The sequence below is a fragment of the Coregonus lavaretus genome, assembly GCF_964263955.1.
Source record: "Coregonus lavaretus genome assembly, contig: HAP1_SCAFFOLD_2504, whole genome shotgun sequence".
NCBI classification, from domain to species: Eukaryota; Metazoa; Chordata; class Actinopteri; order Salmoniformes; family Salmonidae; genus Coregonus; species Coregonus lavaretus.
The window spans coordinates 35001-55626 of NW_028156900.1; the positions used below are offsets into that span (position 1 = coordinate 35001).

Genomic DNA, 20626 nt, shown 5'->3' on the forward strand with positions numbered 1-20626 from the left:
ATTCATTGTCCCTCTCTCTCTCTTTCCTCGGTTACTCTCTCTCTCTCTCTCTCTCTCTCTCTCTCTCTCTCTCTCTCTCTCTCTCTCTCTCTCTCTCTCTCTCTCTCTCTCTCTCTCTCTCTAGCCAGGTGATGTAGTGTTTCTACAGAGGTCAGGTGAGGTCAGGTCATGTCAGGACACAACACAGGTGCAGGACTGGGAGCTAAACAGGTAATCAGCCTGAGATCTCTCAACTGGTGGAGCCAAACCAAACACACACACTGACACAGGCACATATGAACACACGCACAGGCACGCTGTGGTTCTAAGCGGTGGAGAGGATGTTGATTTCAGATTACCACACTGTTGTAGTTCTAAGCGGTGGAGAGGGTGTTGATTTCAGATTACCACACGGTTGTGGTTCTAAGCGGTGGAAAGGGTGTTGATTTCAGATTACCACACGGTTGTGGTTCTAAGCGGTGGAAAGATGTTGATTTCAGATTACCACACGGTTGTGGTTCTAAGCGGTGGAGAGGGTGTTGATTTCAGATTACCACACGGTTGCCTAGAATGAGTGACATCAACAGTCTCAGTTCACCACATATATGGAACACAATTCTGGCACGCTAACATGTTAGTTGGTAGTTTGAAAATTAGCCTGGCCTCCAGACAGAGACAGATTATAATAGCAGTAACAGTCATATGAAGGTGACGGTTGGCACAGTTGGGTCGGTCACATTCTCAAGACGTGACAGTCAGTGAGGAACGACAAAGCCCTGGGGTTCTTACACGGTCGGCCTGGCCGGTCATCCAGATTGGGTCTTACAGACTGGCCTGCCTGCCTCTGCTCTGCTCTCAGGGTTTTAAGTGATTATAGTTTAATGTCATCTACTTTACATGGCCTCTCGCTCTCTCTCTCTCTCTCTCTCTCTCTCTCTCTCTCTCTCTCTCTCTCTCTCTCTCTCTCTCTCTCTCTCTCTCTCGCTCTCGCTCTCGCTCTCGCTCTCGCTCTCACACACACACACACACACTGGGTTTATGGCTGCTGAAAACATCTGGCCAGCCACGCTGGCTGTGCACACACACACACACACACATCCACGCTAGAACACACACCCGGCCCATCTGGCCTGCCATGCTCCTGGGCTCAGTAAAGCCTACTAGCTGTGTTACCAGGCCCGGGAGGCTGGCCCCCATGGTCCCACAGGGAGGGGAAGATATAGACAGAAACACCATGGTAGATCAGGCCTGTATTGCATTCCCAAAATGTTGTCCCTTCTCGCATTCCCTTTGCCCTTGACCACTCCCCTTTGCAAATCCCTCCAATGGGTAGATGTACAGGATGTAGAAGAGCCACATGGTAAAGAGTAGTGACAGCATATTTGCATCATGTTGTTATACACAGTGACTCTGAGGCCGTGGCAGTAAGGCAGTTGATGTATTGTGGATCAGTCTGAGCTCGTTTGGTAGGGCTGTTTATCTCCAGGCAGTACAAGACGCTGACAGATGGAGAGCACAGCTGGGGTGTAATCTGTGACTCAGCTTCTCAACACACAGATTGAGTACAGTAGGGCCCACCTGCTGAGCTACTGAGTTCAGCTAACTATCCTCCATTTCGACTGAACATTTCTACAATTTGATTGTTTTGGAACTACACAACTTGTAGTTTTCCAAAGCTTGGACTGAAAAACTGAAAGTTTACAATTTTCTCAGGAGTTGTCAAGATTCTAGTCATCTTGAGCAGGACTCCCTGGAGATCCGGTGATTTACAGTAAGTGCTCAGTTCTAAATGTCTTGGACAGAGAGAAAAGAGAGTGCAGAGACAACAGAGGAACATGGGTACCTTGAAAGCAGACTGTGGTGTAAATCCTTTTCTCCTTGGCTTCCCTTGCCTGCCAACACATTCCTCTCCTAATCTCTGGAGCAACAAGGAGACCAGAATCACACACACATACACACACACATGGGCACACACACACAAATACACATACATATGCACACACATTCATGCAGTCACGCACATGCACACACACACTGTGTGTGTTGTGTGTCGGCATAGTGTTTGACTTTATGCCCATGTAACAATGCTATTTACCCAGCTCTTCTCTCTGCCTGTCTTCCTCCCTGATATTTCAAGCCTGTGAGACGGTCAGCTATTGAAGAGCTGGGGACTGGACAGTAGAGATTCCCCTTATCTCTCTACCTCAGTACTGACATTACATTACACCCTCTATTTTCTGTTCCATTGTTCCTAGCTATCAGAGCTAGTGTTTCACCCTCTGTGATGGTGGGATGACATACATAGATCACCACTTTAAACTGTTTTTATCGGTTCTCGAAGCTAGCGTTTCTGCTATGGCTATATGGCCGGAAGAGTGGGTGTATTGTACACCACACCGTTATCTTTCACACAACCTTGTGTAGTGGGGGACAGTAACACACTTTAACAGCCTGTTTCTATCTGAAACCCGTCTACCCACAAATGAGTTTTGCTGTGCTGCTGATTGCATAGTGAGTGTTGTTGGATTGGTCCCTGGCCTCTCTGTGTGACTGCGAATGGGCCAGCAGGCAGTCATGTCCCAGAGTGAGTGAGGCAGAAATGTAATCTCCCCCGTCCACCCCCAACTCCCCCCTCACTCCTTCCTCTTCCCCCTCTCCCCCCTCTCTCCCATAATGCTGCTGTCGATAGTCAGCCTGAATCTCCACTTATGCTTCCCATCAAATATTAACACTGCCTCTCCCTTCTTTATCTCTCTCTCTCTTTATCTCTCTCTCTCTCTCTCTCTCTCTCTCTCTCTCTCTCTCTCTCTCTCTCTCTCTCTCTCTCTCTCTCTCTCTCTCTCTCTCTCTCTCTCTCTCTCTCTCTCTCTCTCTCTCTCTCTCTCTCTCTCTCTCTCTCTCTCTCTCTCTCTCTCTCTCTCTTTCTACTGAAGAGGCATTACAACATAAGGTAGTGGGTTCGATCCCCGGGACCACCCATACACAAAAAATGTATGCACGCATGACTGTAAGTCGCTTTGGATAAAAGCATCTGCTAAATGTCATATTATTATATTATATTATTATATTAAGTGCCTGTCTATCAGAATCCAGGAATTGGCCCAGCGGTGGGGTAGGGGTTATCCTGCTCTTCCTGTTTATCACTGTTTCCACCTGTGTAACTGTTACTGTCACTATCTAGTATAGTACCTGTAATTCACTAAACACATTCCTACACTTATGTATCATAGAACAGTGGTTCACAAATTGGTGGGTTGGGGTACCCTTAATTGACTTTGACTGATTACTTTTGGATTGAGACTGTGGACTGAAACCTGGTTAGAAACATTCTTCTTGTTGACTTGGAAGGTCACAGGAAATCTACTTCAGGTGGACCATGTCAAAACAATCACTGCCATTGAATTCAGAAAAGTAATCTGGGAATAGAGCCAATAGAAGACTAGAGGGAATGGGGCGGGGCTAAATGTATCCTCCTGCTACTACACACTAACAGGAAATCCTTGGTCATCAACAGGAAGCGGTGACTGATCTTTTAAAGGGCCTGGGCGGCCAATGAGAAGCAGGGAGAAAGACGATGCGTCCACTAAGTGACGACCACAGAGAAAAGGCGGCCACTTTGGGTCCAATAGCAAAAGGTTCTCCATTGATTTTTCTCTCCCAATGTTTTTTCCTTTAACTATAAATACGCTCCCATCCTGAAACCTGACCCAGCACTAACTATGATTAAAACCTCCAGAAGTCTAGTATTACATCCGACTGTATCAGAAGTCGGGCTTAATCGTGGGACTTTGATTTGATTAGACGCGGACAGGTCTTAATGCAAAATGTCTTAAAATTCTAAAAGCTTCAACGTAATCAATAAAATAATGTTGTCGGCTTAGCACCATATAAACGGTTGTCTGTGGCGGGAGAGAGAGGGCCTGGAACAGAGAGACACAAATAAGGTTAGAGATGCATTACCTGGGGAGGGGACCTTACAGAACACTGATGACAGGACACACTGTCTCCTGGGAGGAGGATTGAACTGTCATCTACAGTATGATAGCGTTGTTAAGTAGTGCTTTATTATGCACCATCAGCAAGGCAGGTCCTACAGGCCCTAGTTTTGTCTTAACAACACTATCAGCAAGGCAGGTCCTTCAGGCCCTAGTTTTGTCTTAACAACACTATCAGCAAGGCAGGTCCTACAGGCCCTAGTTTTGTCTTAACAACACTATCAGCAAGGCAGGTCCTACAGGCCCTAGTTTTGTCTTAACAACACTATCAGCAAGGCAGGTCCTACAGGCCCTAGTTTTGTCTTAACAACACTATCAGCAAGGCAGGTCCTACAGGCCCTAGTTTTGTCTTAACAACACTATCAGCAAGGCAGATCCTACAGGCCCTAGTTTTGTCTTAACAACACTATCAGCAAGGCAGGTCCTACAGGCCCTAGTTTTGTCTTAACAACACTATCAGCAAGGCAGGTCCTACAGGCCCTAGTTTTGTCTTAACAACACTATCAGCAAGGCAGGTCCTACAGGCCCTAGTTTTGTCGCACCTGGACTACTGTCCAGTCGTTTGGTCAGGTGCCACAAAGAGGGACTTGGCCCAGAAAAGGGCAGCACGGCTGGCCCTTAAATGTACATGGAGAGCTAACATTAATAATATGCATGTCAATCTCTCCTGGCTCAAAGTAGAGGAGAGATTGACTTCATCACTACTGGTATTTGTGAGCGGTATTAACATGTTGAATGCACCGAGCTGTCTGTTTAAACTACTAGCACACAGCTCGGACACCCATGCATACCCCACAAGACATGCCACCAGAGGTCTCTTCACAGTCCCCAAGTCCAGAACAGACTATGGGAGGTGCACAGTACTACATAGAGCCATGACTACATGGAACTCTATTCCACATCAAGTAAAATAAGATTTAAAAAATCAGATAAAAGTACACTGTACACCTTATAGAACAGCGGGGACTGTGAAGAGACACACACACAGACACACATACACACATGATAACATACGCACTATACACACACATACACATGGATTTTGTATTGTAGATATGTGCTAGTAGAGTAGTGGCTTGTGGGCACACACATAATGTGTTGTAAAATCTGTTGTGAAATGTATTGTAATGTTTTAAAAATTGTATATGACTGCCTTAATTTTGCTGGTTCCCAGGTAGAGGAGCTGCTGCCTTGGCAGGAACTAATGGGGATCCATAATAAATACAAATACAAAAACAATGAATGGCACTTACAGGTTCAGAGTTCAACCAGACATAAATGTTTTCAGATATTTTGCATACATCCAAACTGGGGGCGGCAGGTAGCTTAGTGGTTAAGAGCGTTGTGCCAGTAACCGAAAGGTCGCTGGTTCTAATCCCTGAGCCGACTAGGTGAAAAATCTGCCGATGTGCCCTTGAGCAAGGCACTTAACCCTAATTGCTCCTGTAAGTCGCTCTGGATAAGAGCGTCTGCTAAATGACTAAGAAAAAAAAAAAAAAAGCTCTGAGTCTACAGTAAATACCTAAATGTCTCAGGCCTCAGGCGAATGAGAACTTACAGCATCTAACTCCATTCAAATCTTGATATTACAAATTAATTTGACCGTGCCAAATTGTATTGAATATTTACCAGCATGATTTAGAGTATCGGTCACTGACGAACAGGGCCATATTGTAAACTGAGAAGACCATGAACAGGCAAAGGGAGTAATTAGAAGAGGTCACTAGCGGGCCACAGGAACTAGTGTGTGAGAGCAGAGGAGTGTGTTAGAATGGGGTAGTGTGAGAGAACAGAGTAGTGTGTTAGAACAGAGGAGAGGGCTTGATTAAAACCCAGTGAAGTGACTATACTAGTGGTATAATGGCAGGCAGTGCTTAAGTTCCAAATGGAATGCTCAAAGAGGTCAGCCTGGCCCTGCAGTCAGAGATCTAATCAATGATTGTTGTGGGCTTACTCACCAATGATCCTCTAGTCCAGTGTTTCCCAACTCCAGTACCCCCAACAGTACACGTTTTTACTATAGCCACAGACACGCAGACCTGATTCAACTTATCAGCTGCTCATCAGGCCCTCAATGAATTGAATCAGGTCTGCTTGTCTGGGGGCTACAATAAAAATGTGTGCTGCTGGAGGTACTGGAGGACTGGAGTTGGGAAACACTGGACTAGAGGATCGTTGGTGAGTAAGCCCACAACAATCATTGATTAGATCTCTGACTGCAGGGCCAGGCTGACCTCTTTCAGCATTCCATTTGGAGGCAACTCTTAAGCACTGCCTGCCATTATACCCCTTTAATTACTCTGCTAACCAGAATGCACCTCTGTGTGAAGTGTGTGTGACCCAGTTGGGCATTATGGTTTGACCCCTGGTTGTGGATGACCATGCATGGAATTACAACTATCAATGGTTACAGGAATCTGTATTCCTCTCCCACTTGATGTCTCAGTAAGCAAGAGCCAAACCCCCAACTATCCTAGACCCCCAACTATCCTAGACCCCCAACTATTCTAGACCCCCAACTATTCTAGACCCCCAACTATCCTAGACCCCCAACTATCCTAGACCCCCAACTATCCTAGACCCCCAACTATCCTAGACCCCCAACTATTCTAGACCCCCAACTATTCTAGACCCCCAACTATCCTAGACCCCCAACTATTCTAGACCCCCAACTATTCTAGACCCCAAACTATCCTAGACCCCCAACTATCCTAGACCCCCAACTATCCTAGACCCCCAACTATCCTAGACCCCCAACTATCCTAGACCCCCAACTATTCTAGACCCCCAACTATCCTAGACCCCCAACTATCCTAGACCCCCAACTATCCTAGACCCCCAACTATCCTAGACCCTCAACTGCCCTCATTACTACGTATGTTTTATGAATCCAGTTTGTTCCTCATTCCATGCTCCTTGGTTGGACTGAGAGGTCCTGTACTGTAGCAACAGTGTTGTCTTCTTTAGAATGGAGGAAGCCCAGCTAGCACATAACGTTCTGAGAACCATACGTTTCTTAGAGCTTGGTGAGAGCGTGGTTGTCCTATGGTTATTTTGCATTAAACCTTCCCATAACGTTTCCTACAGGTTTCCTCATGGTTCTATTAAAAGTAATGTTCTCAAATTGTTCAGAGAACGTTAAGAAACAACGTTCTTCTATGGAAACTTCAGTACTTCAGCATAACATTTTTTACAGGTTTCCTCATGGTTCTATTTAAAGTCACGTTCTCAGAACATTAAGAAAACTTTCCATAAAACCACAAGAAAACATTAGTAACGTTCAAAGAACGTTCTAGGAATGTTATTTAAAAACATATACATTCCGTTCTCAGCATCAACAAAACTATTTGTATCTATCCTCTATCTTGTTAAGTGATCTTAATGAGTGCTTGTTTCCTTTGAAATAGGGTTTGAATAGAATAAAATGAACAGCTTTGAATGAGTAAAAAAAAAACATGGCATGCTAGCTCCATCCTGGTGGCGCAGTGGACTAATTCCATAGATAGAAAGCAGAAGATCATAGGTTTAAATCTCACTGACACCATGCCACAATAAACAATTAATGTGTTTGCATGATTCATGTCTAAGCACATTAATTTCCATGTGTCCTATCTGTGCTTAGAGTTCAACATAGTTAACCCAAACTAAGCTAGCAGTGTTATTAAAAGTCTTATTGAAACCTGTTCTCAGAACGTTAATTCATTACCTTTAAATAACTATAATTTCTGTTCTCAGAACATTAATAAAACCTCCCAGGGAAACTTTCAGGGAACCATAGATAAATGTTCTCAGAACCTCCCTGCAACCTAAAAATTAATGTTCCCAGAACAGGCGAAATTTTCACTTCCGTTCTCAGAACGGTTAAAATATGTTCAGTTTTAACCATCAGGGAACGTATGGCTATTTTCCCAGAACCAATGGGAAACCAAAAACGTATGCTCCCACAACTTCCAAGGAACCAAAAGTGCTAGCTGGGAGGAAAGACGTGGGAGAAGAGGTCAGGAGGCAGACAGAGAGGAGAGGAGTGTGGGTGAGACGAGAGTGTTTCACATTTACATTTTAGTCATTTAGCAGATGCTCTTATCCAGAGCGATTTACAGGAAGGAGCAATTAGGGTTAAGGGTCTTGCTCAAGAGCACATCAACAGATTTTTCACCTAGTCGGATCGGGGATTCGGACTAGCCCAACGCTCTTAACCGCTAGGCTACTTGCCGCCCTTGTCGGCATCTCAAGACTCAAGCTAACGAGCCTATCTATATGTGTTCCCCTCTCCTCTCCTCCATGAGAGCACCAAAACAGACTGTGTACGATCAGCAGACATGCCATGTACAAGAGATAGTGGTCCTGTACCAATACTTAAGGCATTCTTCCCTTCTCCCCCACTTAGTAGCCTAATCACAGATCTCACACCTTACTGGATGGGTGAAAACAATGTAGAGGAACTCTTATTTTCACCTATCCTGTCATGTTAGATCAGTGATTACTGGTTCCCTTCAGGCAGGGAGGATGTGCAGTAGGGGAGTGTATTTATGCGTGGGCTTGTACCCTCATTAACGTTGCCCTGCCACACGTTCTAACAGCTATTTCTTAGAGGACATGTTTTATACCCCGGAAAATAATCTGTTTTGGAAGAGGGTTGTTTTTTAGAACAGAATATAGAATAGAACTTTATCGTCCATAAAGTCAATAGGTTCATACAGTGGGGAAAAAAAGTATTTAGTCATCCACCAATTGTGCAAGTTCTCCCACTTAAAAAGATGAGAGAGGCCTGTAATTTCATCATAGGTACACGTCAACTATGACAGACAAATTGAGAAAATATTTTCCAGAAAATCACATTGTAGGATTTTTTATGAATTTATTTGCAAATTATGGTGGAAAATAAGTATTTGGTCACCTACAAACAAGCAAGATTTCTGGCTCTCACAGACCTGTAACAACTTCTTTAAGAGGCTCCTCTGTCCTCCACTCGTTACCTGTATTAATGGCACCTGTTTGAACTTGTTATCAGTATAAAAGACACCGGTCCACAACCTCAAACAGTCACACTCCAAACCCCACTATGGCCAAGACCAAAGAGCTGTCAAAGGACACCAGAAACAAAATTGTAGACCTGCACCAGGCTGGGAAGACTGAATCTGCAATAGGTAAGCAGCTTGGTTTGAAGAAATCAACTGTGGGAGCAATTATTAGTAAATGGAAGACATACAAGACCACTGATAATCTCCCTCGATCTGGGGCTCCACGCAAGATCTCACCCCGTGGGGTCAAAATGATCACAAGGACGGTGAGCAAAAATCCCAGAACCACACGGGGGGACCTAGTGAATGACCTGCAGAGAGCTGGGACCAAAGTAACAAAGCCTACCATCAGTAACACACTACGCCGCCAGGGACTCAAATCCTGCAGTGCCAGACGTGTCCCCCTGCTTAAGCCAGTACATGTCCAGGCCCGTCTGAAGTTTGCTAGAGTGCATTTGGATGATCCAGAAGAGGATTGGGAGAATGTCATATGGTCAGATGAAACCAAAATAGAACTTTTTGATAAAAACTCAACTCGTCGTGTTTGGAGGACAAAGAATGCTGAGTTGCATCCAAAGAACACCATACCTACTGTGAAGCATGGGGGTGGAAACATCATGCTTTGGGGCTGTTTTCTGCAAAGGGACCAGGATGACTGATCCGTGTAAAGGAAAGAATGAATGGGGCCATGTATCGTGAGATTTTGAGTGAAAACCTCCTTCCATCAGCAAGGGCATTGAAGATGAAACGTGGCTGGGTCTTTCAGCATGACAATGATCCCAAACACACCGCCCGGGCAACGAAGGAGTGGCTTCGTAAGAAGCATTTCAAGGTCCTGGAGTGGCCTAGCCAGTCTCCAGATCTCAACCCCATAGAAAATCTTTGGAGGGAGTTGAAAGTCCGTGTTGCCCAGCGACAGCCCCAAAACATCACTGCTCTAGAGGAGATCTGCATGGAGGAATGGGCCAAAATACCAGCAACAGTGTGTGAAAACCTTGTGAAGACTTACAGAAAATGTTTGACCTGTGTCATTGCCAACAAAGGGTATATAACAAAGTATTGAGAAGCTTTTGTTATTGACCAAATACTTATTGTCCACCATAATTTGCAAATCAATTCATTAAAAATCCTACAATGTGATCTTCTGGATTTTTTTTTCTCATTTTGTCTGTCATAGTTGACGTGTACCTATGATGAAAATTACAGGCCTCTCTCATCTTTTTAAGTGGAAGAACATGCACAATTGGTGGCTGACTAAATACTTTTTTCCCCCACTGTATAGGTTCATTTGGTTCTAGTTGTGTGGATGGCTCAATGGCTGCAGTCTGTGTCAATAGGTTCATATAGGGTCATTTGGTTCTAGTTGTGTGGATTGCTCAATGGCTGCAGTCTGTGCTGGTTGTTTCTCTGGTTGAGGGTGACTCCCTTTCCTCTGTCAGGCAGAGGACAATACAGTGTTCATGGTAGAAGCCGCCTCCTCTGCTCCTGAACAATGAACACTCTCTCTCTCCCTCTCTCTCTCCCTCTTTCTCTCTCTCTCACACCCGCTCTTTCTCTCCTGACTCTTCTGAGATAGGGAGTGGTGTGTGTCTGAGAGTGAGCTGAGTGAGCAAGAGAAATGGAGGGATTGTGAGAAGGAAAGAGAAAGCAAGAGAGTGATAGAATGGAAGATAGCAAAGACAGAGACACACATTCAGAGAGAGGTTAGTTGAGAGGAGGGCTGACCGTGAGAGAGAGCAGACCAGCTCTTATCTGGGGAGAGGAGATCACAGCTGTTCCCAGTCAGCTGCTGATACACACAGACCAGAAGGCTGCTCCTCTCTCCTCTCTCTTCCTCATGCTATGTCTTCTCTCATCTCTTCTGCTGCTCAGATCACTGAAGCAGGCCAGCTGAGGCTGCATCTCAATAGTCTATAGTGGTATCCTTTTCTCCACTCTTAACCCTTTGATTGGTGATGCAGCATCATCAGGAGACTAGAAGAATGGGCCACTATAGACTTTTGAGATGCACCCCCAGAATCACCAGTCAAAGGGTAAGGAGACTAGAAGAGGGTGCCACTATAGACTATTGAGATGCACCCCCAGAATCATCAGTCAAAGGGTAAGGAGACTAAGGAGGCTAGGAGGCTAGGAGACTAGGAGTGCTCAGTGACTTAACCCCACGAGACACGGCTGGAAACTAGGAGACTAGGAGTGCTCAGTGACTTAACCCCATGAAACACGGCTGGAAACTAGGGCACGGTGCTCGGGAAAAACAATCCTATTCACCGGACAGGGATTACTGTCACCTCTCTTTATACTACAGCAGGATATGTGTGTGTGTGTGTGTGTGTGTGTGTGTGTGTGTGTGTGTGTGTGTGTGTGTCTGATGTCTGTTTGTCTAGGCAAGGGGAGGTCTGTGTGATAATGATTTCACTTTTCATCCTGTGAAGGTTGCCATAACATTCCATGCTAACTCAGGATAATATACTAACTCATATCAAACAACAAACAAATCACAATGAGTTGCCAACAGCAACAAACTGACGCAAAGGCAATAAGCCACTCTAGTAAAGAGAGCATTGTTGACAGGTGTAGTATAGTAATACTATGGTATGGAGACAGCTGTAGTATAGTAATACTATGGTGTAGAGACAGCTGTAGTATAGTAATACTATGGTATGGAGACAGCTGTAGTATAGTAATACTACGGTGTAGAGACAGCTGTAGTATAGTACTACTATGGTATGGAGACAGCTGTAGTATAGTAATACTACGGTGTAGAGACAGATGTAGTATAGTACTACTATGGTATGGAGACAGCTGTAGTATAGTAATAATACGGTGTAGAGACAGCTGTAGTATAGTAATACTATGGTATGGAGACAGCTGTAGTATAGTAATACTACGGTGTAGAGACAGCTGTAGTATAGTACTACTATGGTATGGAGACAGCTGTAGTATAGTAATACTACGGTGTAGAGACAGCTGTAGTATAGTACTACTATGGTATGGAGACAGCTGTAGTATAGTACTACTATGGTATGGAGACAGCTGTAGTATAGTAATACTACGGTGTAGAGACAGCTGTAGTATAGTACTACTATGGTATGGAGACAGCTGTAGTATAGTACTACTATGGTATGGAGACAGCTGTAGTATAGTAATACTACGGTGTAGAGACAGCTGTAGTATAGTACTACTATGGTATGGAGACAGCTGTAGTATAGTAATACTACGGTGTAGAGACAGCTGTAGTATAGTAATACTATGGTATGGAGACAGCTGTAGTATAGTAATACTACGGTGTAGAGACAGCTGTAGTATAGTACTACTATGGTATGGAGACAGCTGTAGTATAGTAATACTACGGTGTAGAGACAGCTGTAGTATAGTACTACTATGGTATGGAGACAGCTGTAGTATAGTAATACTACGGTGTAGAGACAGCTGTAGTATAGTAATACTATGGTATGGAGACAGCTGTAGTATAGTAATACTACGGTGTAGAGACAGCTGTAGTATAGTACTACTATGGTATGGAGACAGCTGTAGTATAGTAATACTACGGTGTAGAGACAGCTGTAGTATAGTACTACTATGGTATGGAGACAGCTGTAGTATAGTAATACTACGGTGTAGAGACAGCTGTAGTATAGTACTACTATGGTATGGAGACAGCTGTAGTATAGTAATACTACGGTGTAGAGACAGCTGTAGTATAATAATACTATGGTATGGAGACAGCTGTAGTATAGTAATACTACGGTGTAGAGACAGCTGTAGTATAGTAATACTATGGTATGGAGACAGCTGTAGTATAGTAATACTACGGTGTAGAGACAGCTGTAGTATAGTACTACTATGGTATGGAGACAGCTGTAGTATAGTAATACTATGGTGTAGAGATAGCTGTAGTATAGTACTACTATGGTATGGAGACAGCTGTAGTATAGTAATACTACGGTGTAGAGACAGCTGTAGTATAGTACTACTATGGTATGGAGACAGCTGTAGTATAGTAATACTACGGTGTAGAGACAGCTGTAGTATAGTACTACTATGGTATGGAGACAGCTGTAGTATAGTAATACTACGGTGTAGAGACAGCTGTAGTATAGTACTACTATGGTATGGAGACAGCTGTAGTATAGTAATACTATGGTGTAGAGACAGCTGTAGTATAGTAATACTACGGTGTAGAGACAGCTGTAGTATAGTACTACTATGGTATGGAGACAGCTGTAGTATAGTACTACTATGGTATGGAGACAGCTGTAGTATAGTAATACTACGGTGTAGAGACAGCTGTAGTATAGTACTACTATGGTATGGAGACAGCTGTAGTATAGTAATACTACGGTGTAGAGACAGCTGTAGTATAGTACTACTATGGTATTGAGACAGCTGTAGTATAGTAATACTATGGTGTAGAGCAGAGTGGGAGGCCTGCAGAACAGAGGATGAAAGCTGCTTAGAGAGGCTCAGTGGACACACGGCCCCTCACCAGCTGTTATAGAGTCTACAGCATGGGGCTACTAGCCACTTTATGAGAGAGAGAGAGAGAGAGAGAGAGAGAGAGAGAGGGAGGGAGGGAGGGAGGGAGGGAGAGAGACTTTTGTACTTCAAAGCCTTTTGTACTGTAACTATTTGCACATCATTACAACACTGTATATAGACATAATATGATACTTGAAATGTATTTTATTATTTTGGAACTTTTGTGAGTGTAATGTCTACAGTTAATTATTTTATTGTTTATTTCACTTTTGTTTATTATCTATTTCACTTGCTTTGGCAATGTAAACATATGTTTCCCATGCCAATAAAGCCCCTTACATTGAAAAAGAGAAGGATCTTGTCTGAAGACTCGTAGGCTCTCAGGTGTCTTATCTGTAGGACCGGATGGGTGTGTGTGTTCTTTGTTCAGTCTTTGAGGCTGCATTCCTCTGTGAGAAACACAGGCTTGTGCTCAGTAGCCAACCAAAGTAACAGGAGATCTTATTCAGGGAAGAGAAAAGTGAGTCATTCACTTTAATACAGAATCGCTGGTATTCTGAATACAAGCTAACATTTAGACTTCTGACACCTAATTCCTATTTGCTCAAAAAAATGAACCTTTTATTTAATTAAAATCTGGTTCTATGAATGAAATCATGTAGGGCACTAGAGCTGAACGTTTTATAAGAGAGATACACTGCCCTGGACAAGATAAGTAACAGGGTTACGTTTTGTTACAGTACATTGTGATGCAACAATGATACTGTATAATGAAACTGTAAGCCCGATTGTCCCTGTGCCGAATTTGCCTTATTTAGAATAATAATATAAACTGGGTGGTTCGAGCCCTGAATGCTGATTGGCTGACAGCCGTGGTATATCAGACCGTATACCATGGGTGTCACGATCGTCAAACAGAGATGAGGACCAAGGCGCAGCGTTGCAGGCAAACATACTCTTTAATTAGAGACACGATCAAAAACAACAAACGATACGTGACAGTTCACGGTCTAACATAAACAGACTTGAAACAAGATCCCACAAACACAAAACAGACAGTTTAAATATGGCTCCCAATCAGAGACAACCAACGACAGCTGACACTCGTTGCCTCTGATTGGGAGCCACTCAGGCCCGCATAGAAATACACATACTAGATAAACAAATAAAATGCACACCCTGGCTCAACATACAAGTGTCCCCAGAGCCAGGGCGTGACAGTACCCCCCCCTAAAGGCGCGGACTCCGACCGCGCCCACCAAACACCACAGGGGAGGGACCGGGTGGGCACTCCGCTTAGGCGGCGGATCCGGCTCCGGGCCTGATCCCCGCTCCCTCTCCAACCCCCCACAGTACCCCTGGTCCGGTCTGGCCCCGCTGGCCGGAGCTGGACTGCACACTGGTGGAGCGGATTGCTCTAGCTCCGGCGTGAAGCATCTGACCGGTGCCGGACCAGCCACCGGTGGAACAGGCACGGGCCGTGCCGGACTGACGACGCACACCACTGGCTTGGTGTGGGGAGCAGGAGCGGGCCGCGCCGGGCTGACGAAACGCACCACTGACTTGGTGTGGGGAGCAGGAGCGGGCCGGACCGGGCTGACGAAGCGCACCACTGACTTGGTGCGGGGAGCAGGAACGGGCCGAGCTGGGCTGACGAAACGCACCACTGACTTGGTGCGGGGAGCAGGAACGGGCCGCGCCGGGCTGACGAAACGCACCACTGACTTGGTGCGGGGAGCAGGAGCGGGCCGGACCGGGCTGACGACGCGCACCACTGACTTGGTGCGGGGAGCAGGAACGGGCCGCGCCGGGCTGACGAAACGCACCACTGACTTGGTGCGGGGAGCAGGAGCGGGCCGGACCGGGCTGACGAAGCGCACCACTGACTTGGTGCGGGGAGCAGGAACGGGCCGTGCCGGGCTGACGAAGCGCACCACTGACTTGGTGCGAGTGGCAGGAACAGGCCGGACCGTACTGGGAACACACACCACTGGATGGACTGGGCTTCACTCCTACCCGTGGCCAAGGCCTCCATCCCTCTTGCCAGACTCGCACTCATCTCCTCCCAAGTCCATCCTCTCTCCTCGTCACGCTGCTTGATCCAGTCGAGGTGGGATCTTCTGTCACGATCGTCAAACAGAGATGAGGACCAAGGCGCAGCGTTGCAGGCAAACATACTCTTTAATTAGAGACACGATCAAAAACAACAAACGATACGTGACAGTTCACGGTCTAACATAAACAGACTTGAAACAAGATCCCACAAACACAAATGGGAAACAGACAGTTTAAATATGGCTCCCAATCAGAGACAACCAACGACAGCTGACACTCGTTGCCTCTGATTGGGAGCCACTCAGGCCCGCATAGAAATACACATACTAGATAAACAAATGAAATGCACACCCTGGCTCAACATACAAGTGTCCCCAGAGCCAGGGCGTGACAATGGGTATGACAAAACATTTATTTTTACTGCTCTAATTACGTTGGTAACCAGTTTATAATAGCAATAAGGCACCTCAGGGGTTTGTGGTATATGGCCAATAAACCACGGCTAAGGGCTGTATCCAGAGACTCCGCTTTGCGTCGTGCCTAAGAACAGCCCTTAGCCGTGGTATATTCACCATATACCACACCCCCTCGGGCCATATTGCTTAAATATATGCCATTTAGCAGACTCTTTTATCCAAAGTGACTTACAGTCATGCGTGCATACATTTGTATGTATGGGTGGTCCCGGGAATCAAACCCACTACCCTGGTGTTACAAGTGCCATGCTCTGCCAACTGAACTACAAAGGAATAATGAATGAACAAGAGCTAACATATGTTTAATCTGCTTGGCCGATATACCACAGTGCCCTCTGTGGGTAAAAATAATATCTAAAGGGATAGTAGCCTGTACTCGCCCCAATGACATAACCACTAGCTAAAGATGCTAATGCTACAAATGCTGGCTCATTGTAATCCCTGTCTAATGGGATGGATGGGTGGACCAGTGGTGCGGTAGGGGCATTCTGAGCACAGTTTCACAGGCCATATTAGGAAACCACACTCATCACCTCACACTGGCCTCTTATGAACCACAGCTAACCAGAGCCTGTCTGGCTGAACACATTGGCTTGTCTTACAGGTCATACTGAAAAACCACACTGGACACTCTGGAACTTTGCAGAATATCCTCACAGTGAAATCAGTTCAAATCAAACCAAACATTACTACAAACTGACCTTTTAATAGCTGAGGTTTGATTGATTAGGTATGCAGAGTAGCAACCGTTCAGGTATTGATAAGATAATTCCCTGCAGCCTCTGTCTGGCTCCAGTGAGTCTATAGAAAATAACTAGGCCGGACTGTATCTTAGGCTAGGTTGACTGTATTTTAGGCTAGGTTGACTGTATCTTAGGCTAGGTTGACTGTATCTTAGGCTAGGTTGACTGTATCTTAGGCTAGGTTGACTGTATCTTAGGCTAGGTTGACTGTATCTTAGGCTAGGTTGACTGTATCTTAGGCTAGGTTGACTGTATCTTAGGCTAGGTTGACTATATCTTAGGCTAGGTTGACTGGATCTTAGGCTAGGTTGACTGTATGTTAGGCTAGGTTGACTGTATCTTAGGCTAGGTTGAGGAGTGATATTGCCACCATGGTGCAGCATCTGTAGAAATGCAGGAATGATGGTTGAAGACAAGGTTTCCAGTTCAGGGTATTTATTAACTAACTAAAAAAGGCACTGCACAAGGACACAGGAGCACATGGGGGGTAGGATGGCGATATGGAATGGCTTGGAAGGCCGGTAGGTAAGGTTTTGGTCTGGAGGGATACAAAGGGAGATAGATACAACACATTCACATACAAGACAAAGTGGCAGAACTAAGGAGACATACAAAGTATAACATGCTAACCAAACAAAGGACATGACCAGTATCTATGGAACTCAGGATATACACTATATTCAGACAAAGGACATGACCAGTATCTATGGAACTCAGGATATACACTATATTCAGACAAAGGACATGACCAGTATCTATGGAACTCAGGATATACACTATATTCAGACAAAGGACATGACCAGTATCTATGGAACTCAGGATATACACTATATTCAGACAAAGGACATGACCAGTATCTATGGAACTCAGGATATACACTATATTCAGACAAAGGACATGACCAGTATCTATGGAACTCAGGATATACACTATATTCAGACAAAGGACATGACCGGTATCTATGGAACTCAGGATATACACTATATTCAGACAAAGGACATGACCAGTATCTATGGAACTCAGGATATACACTATATTCAGACAAAGGACATGACCAGTATCTATGGAACTCAGGATATACACTATATTCAGACAAAGGACATGACCAGTATCTATGGAACTCAGGATATACACTATATTCAGACAAAGGACATGACCAGTATCTATGGAACTCAGGATATACACTATATTCAGACAAAGGACATGACCGGTATCTATGGAACTCAGGATATACACTATATTCAGACAAAGGACATGACCGGTATCTATGGAACTCAGGATATACACTATATTCAGACAAAGGACATGACCGGTATCTATGGAACTCAGGATATATACTATATTCAGACAAAGGACATGACCAGTATCTATGGAACTCAGGATATACACTATATTCAGACAAAGGACATGACCAGTATCTATGGAACTCAGGATATACACTATATTCAGACAAAGGACATGACCAGTATCTATGGAACTCAGGATATACACTATATTCAGACAAAGGACATGACCAGTATCTATGGAACTCAGGATATACACTATATTCAGACAAAGGACATGACCAGTATCTATGGAACTCAGGATATACACTATATTCAGACAAAGGACATGACCAGTATCGATGGAACTCAGGATATACACTATATTCAGACAAAGGAAAGTATAGCATTATAAAATATTGGCAATAAACATACAGGCTAGAAAGTTAGCGTTAGAACGTCCAGAACGGGGCGTCCGGCTCACACCCGTGATGCAGCCCTGTTCTAAATGGAATGCAGTCACCGCTAACCCAGTTCACCCGGGGCATGAATCAAATCCCCTCAGTGTCTCTCTGTCTGGGCTTGTCCAGCTTCTCAACCATGAGCTCACTGGGTGATAAACAGACATGGGCAAACATGTAGCACTCTACTGGACACAACCCATTTAGTGACTGAAGGCTAAGCCAGTAAGGAAATGGCTTTAATACGATTCTATTATATTACATAAGATTCTATTATATTTTATTTTATTTCCCTCTTTTTGTATTTTATTCTGTTTGAACAGATTCTATTCTATTTGACTATTCCAGACAGGGTTAAAATCAGTGGGTTGACATTCCTATGGTGTTGTGGTGTGTGTTTGTATAAAGGTGTGTGTCATAGTTAGTGTTGAATGGGAGAGTTATTGGAAGGTGGAAGGCTTATATCCAACACTCATTAGTCATTCCCCACATGACTGTTACATGACTCAGAGCCCTTACTCACTGTTAGATCTATTGTGTTGTGTTAGGTCGCCAGCTTATTACACTCAACACAGTCATTTATACTGTTTGCGACTGTAATGCTATTGTGTCTGCACAACACTAACCAAGTTAGCATTGACCTTTGACCTCTTGGCCTCTGTGCAGTGTGCTGGAGAGGAGAACTGGGTGGACACCAGGACCGTGTACATTGGAAACAAAGAGCCCCCGCCGGGAGCAGAGGCCTACATCCCCCAGAGGTACCCCGACAACCGCATCATCTCCTCCAAGGTGAGAACCACAACCACGCTACAACCACGTTACAACTGCGTTACAACCATGTTACAACCATGTGGTAACCACGTTACAACCATGTTATAACCATGTGCTGTTGCTTCCCTTTCCACAGTACACATTCTGGAATTTTGTACCAAAGAATTTGTTTGAGCAGTTCAGAAGAATTGCCAATTTCTACTTCCTCATCATATTTCTTGTACAGGTAAGATCTTGCAATACGAAAGCTGATCTACCCCCCCCCCCCCCCCCCCCCCCCCAAAAAAAAAGTTACAAATAAAATTAAAAGATCTTGACGGGTAGATTCAATTTAAGTCAATTTAAGGCTTTGTTGGCAAGAAATATAAATCTTGCAAACGCAGAAGTTTCAGATGACAATAGATAATTCTCTCTTTCTCTCTCACCCACTTTAGTTGATCATTGACACGCCCACCAGTCCCATCACCAGCGGACTCCCTCTCTTCTTCGTCATCACGGTCACGGCCATCAAACAGGGCTATGAGGACTGGCTCAGGCACAAAGCAGACAATGCTATTAACCAGTGTCCTGTACACGAGGTGCAGCATGGGAAGGTGATCAGGAAACAGAGTCGTAAACTGAGGGTACGTATCATCCTACAACTGAAAATGACCAGGGATCAAACCTGGGTTCTTTAGATCAGGGGTTCCCAAACCTTGTTTCTTTGTGACCCACCAATTAAGGTGTGTTTTGAGTGGCGTCCCACCATAAGGGCTGAGCAGTGAAAAAACATACACAATAATAAGTACAAAATATCATCTTGGCAGCGGAGAGAAAATGTTTCAGTTTAAAGCTCATTTCCTGCAATTCTACACATTTTGTCATGGAGCTTAGAGAAAATTGTGCCATTTTGTCACAATCGTTGAGAGACGGGTCAGACCAAGGTGCAGCGTGGTATGCGAACATGTTTATTAAACTCAATAAACATAAACAAAACAAGAAACAACGTAACGTGAAGTCCTCAGGCTGTACACATACAAGCCTAAACACAGAACATAAACAAGGTCCCACAACTAAGGTAGGCAAACAGGCTACTTAAGTATGATCCCCAATCAGAGACAACGAGCGACAGCTGCCTCTGATTGGGAATCACACCCGGCCAAACCTAGAAAAACACATCTAGAATCTAAACATAGAAATAATAACATAGATCCTCACGCCCTGACCAAACCAACTAAAGACAACCGGCCTCTCAAGGCCAGGGCGTGACACATTTGTTAAGCAAATTTCCTGCAATTCAAAAAAATGTAGATGGCTAATGCTGTGTTCTTATGCTCAAAACATTGATTGTTAGTTCTCAAAGATTCTAGACTATTATTACAAAATATATAGGTCCATTATCTTT

The 20626-nt window shown here is 44.6% G+C and overlaps 1 protein-coding gene across 1 annotated transcript in view; it reads left to right on the top strand.

The window, feature by feature from the left end:
- The window catches only part of LOC311119596 (phospholipid-transporting ATPase IH-like), a gene marked incomplete at its 3' end in the record, with an annotated part of 64746 nt that overhangs the window by 23461 nt on the left and 20659 nt on the right, over positions 1-20626 (top strand). Inside the window, exons 2-4 of the mRNA XM_084194269.1 lie at positions 19138-19260; positions 19379-19468; positions 19677-19865. Coding sequence (XP_084050395.1) covers positions 19138-19260; positions 19379-19468; positions 19677-19865 — 402 coding nt within the window. The remainder of the gene's footprint in view (positions 1-19137; positions 19261-19378; positions 19469-19676; positions 19866-20626) is intronic.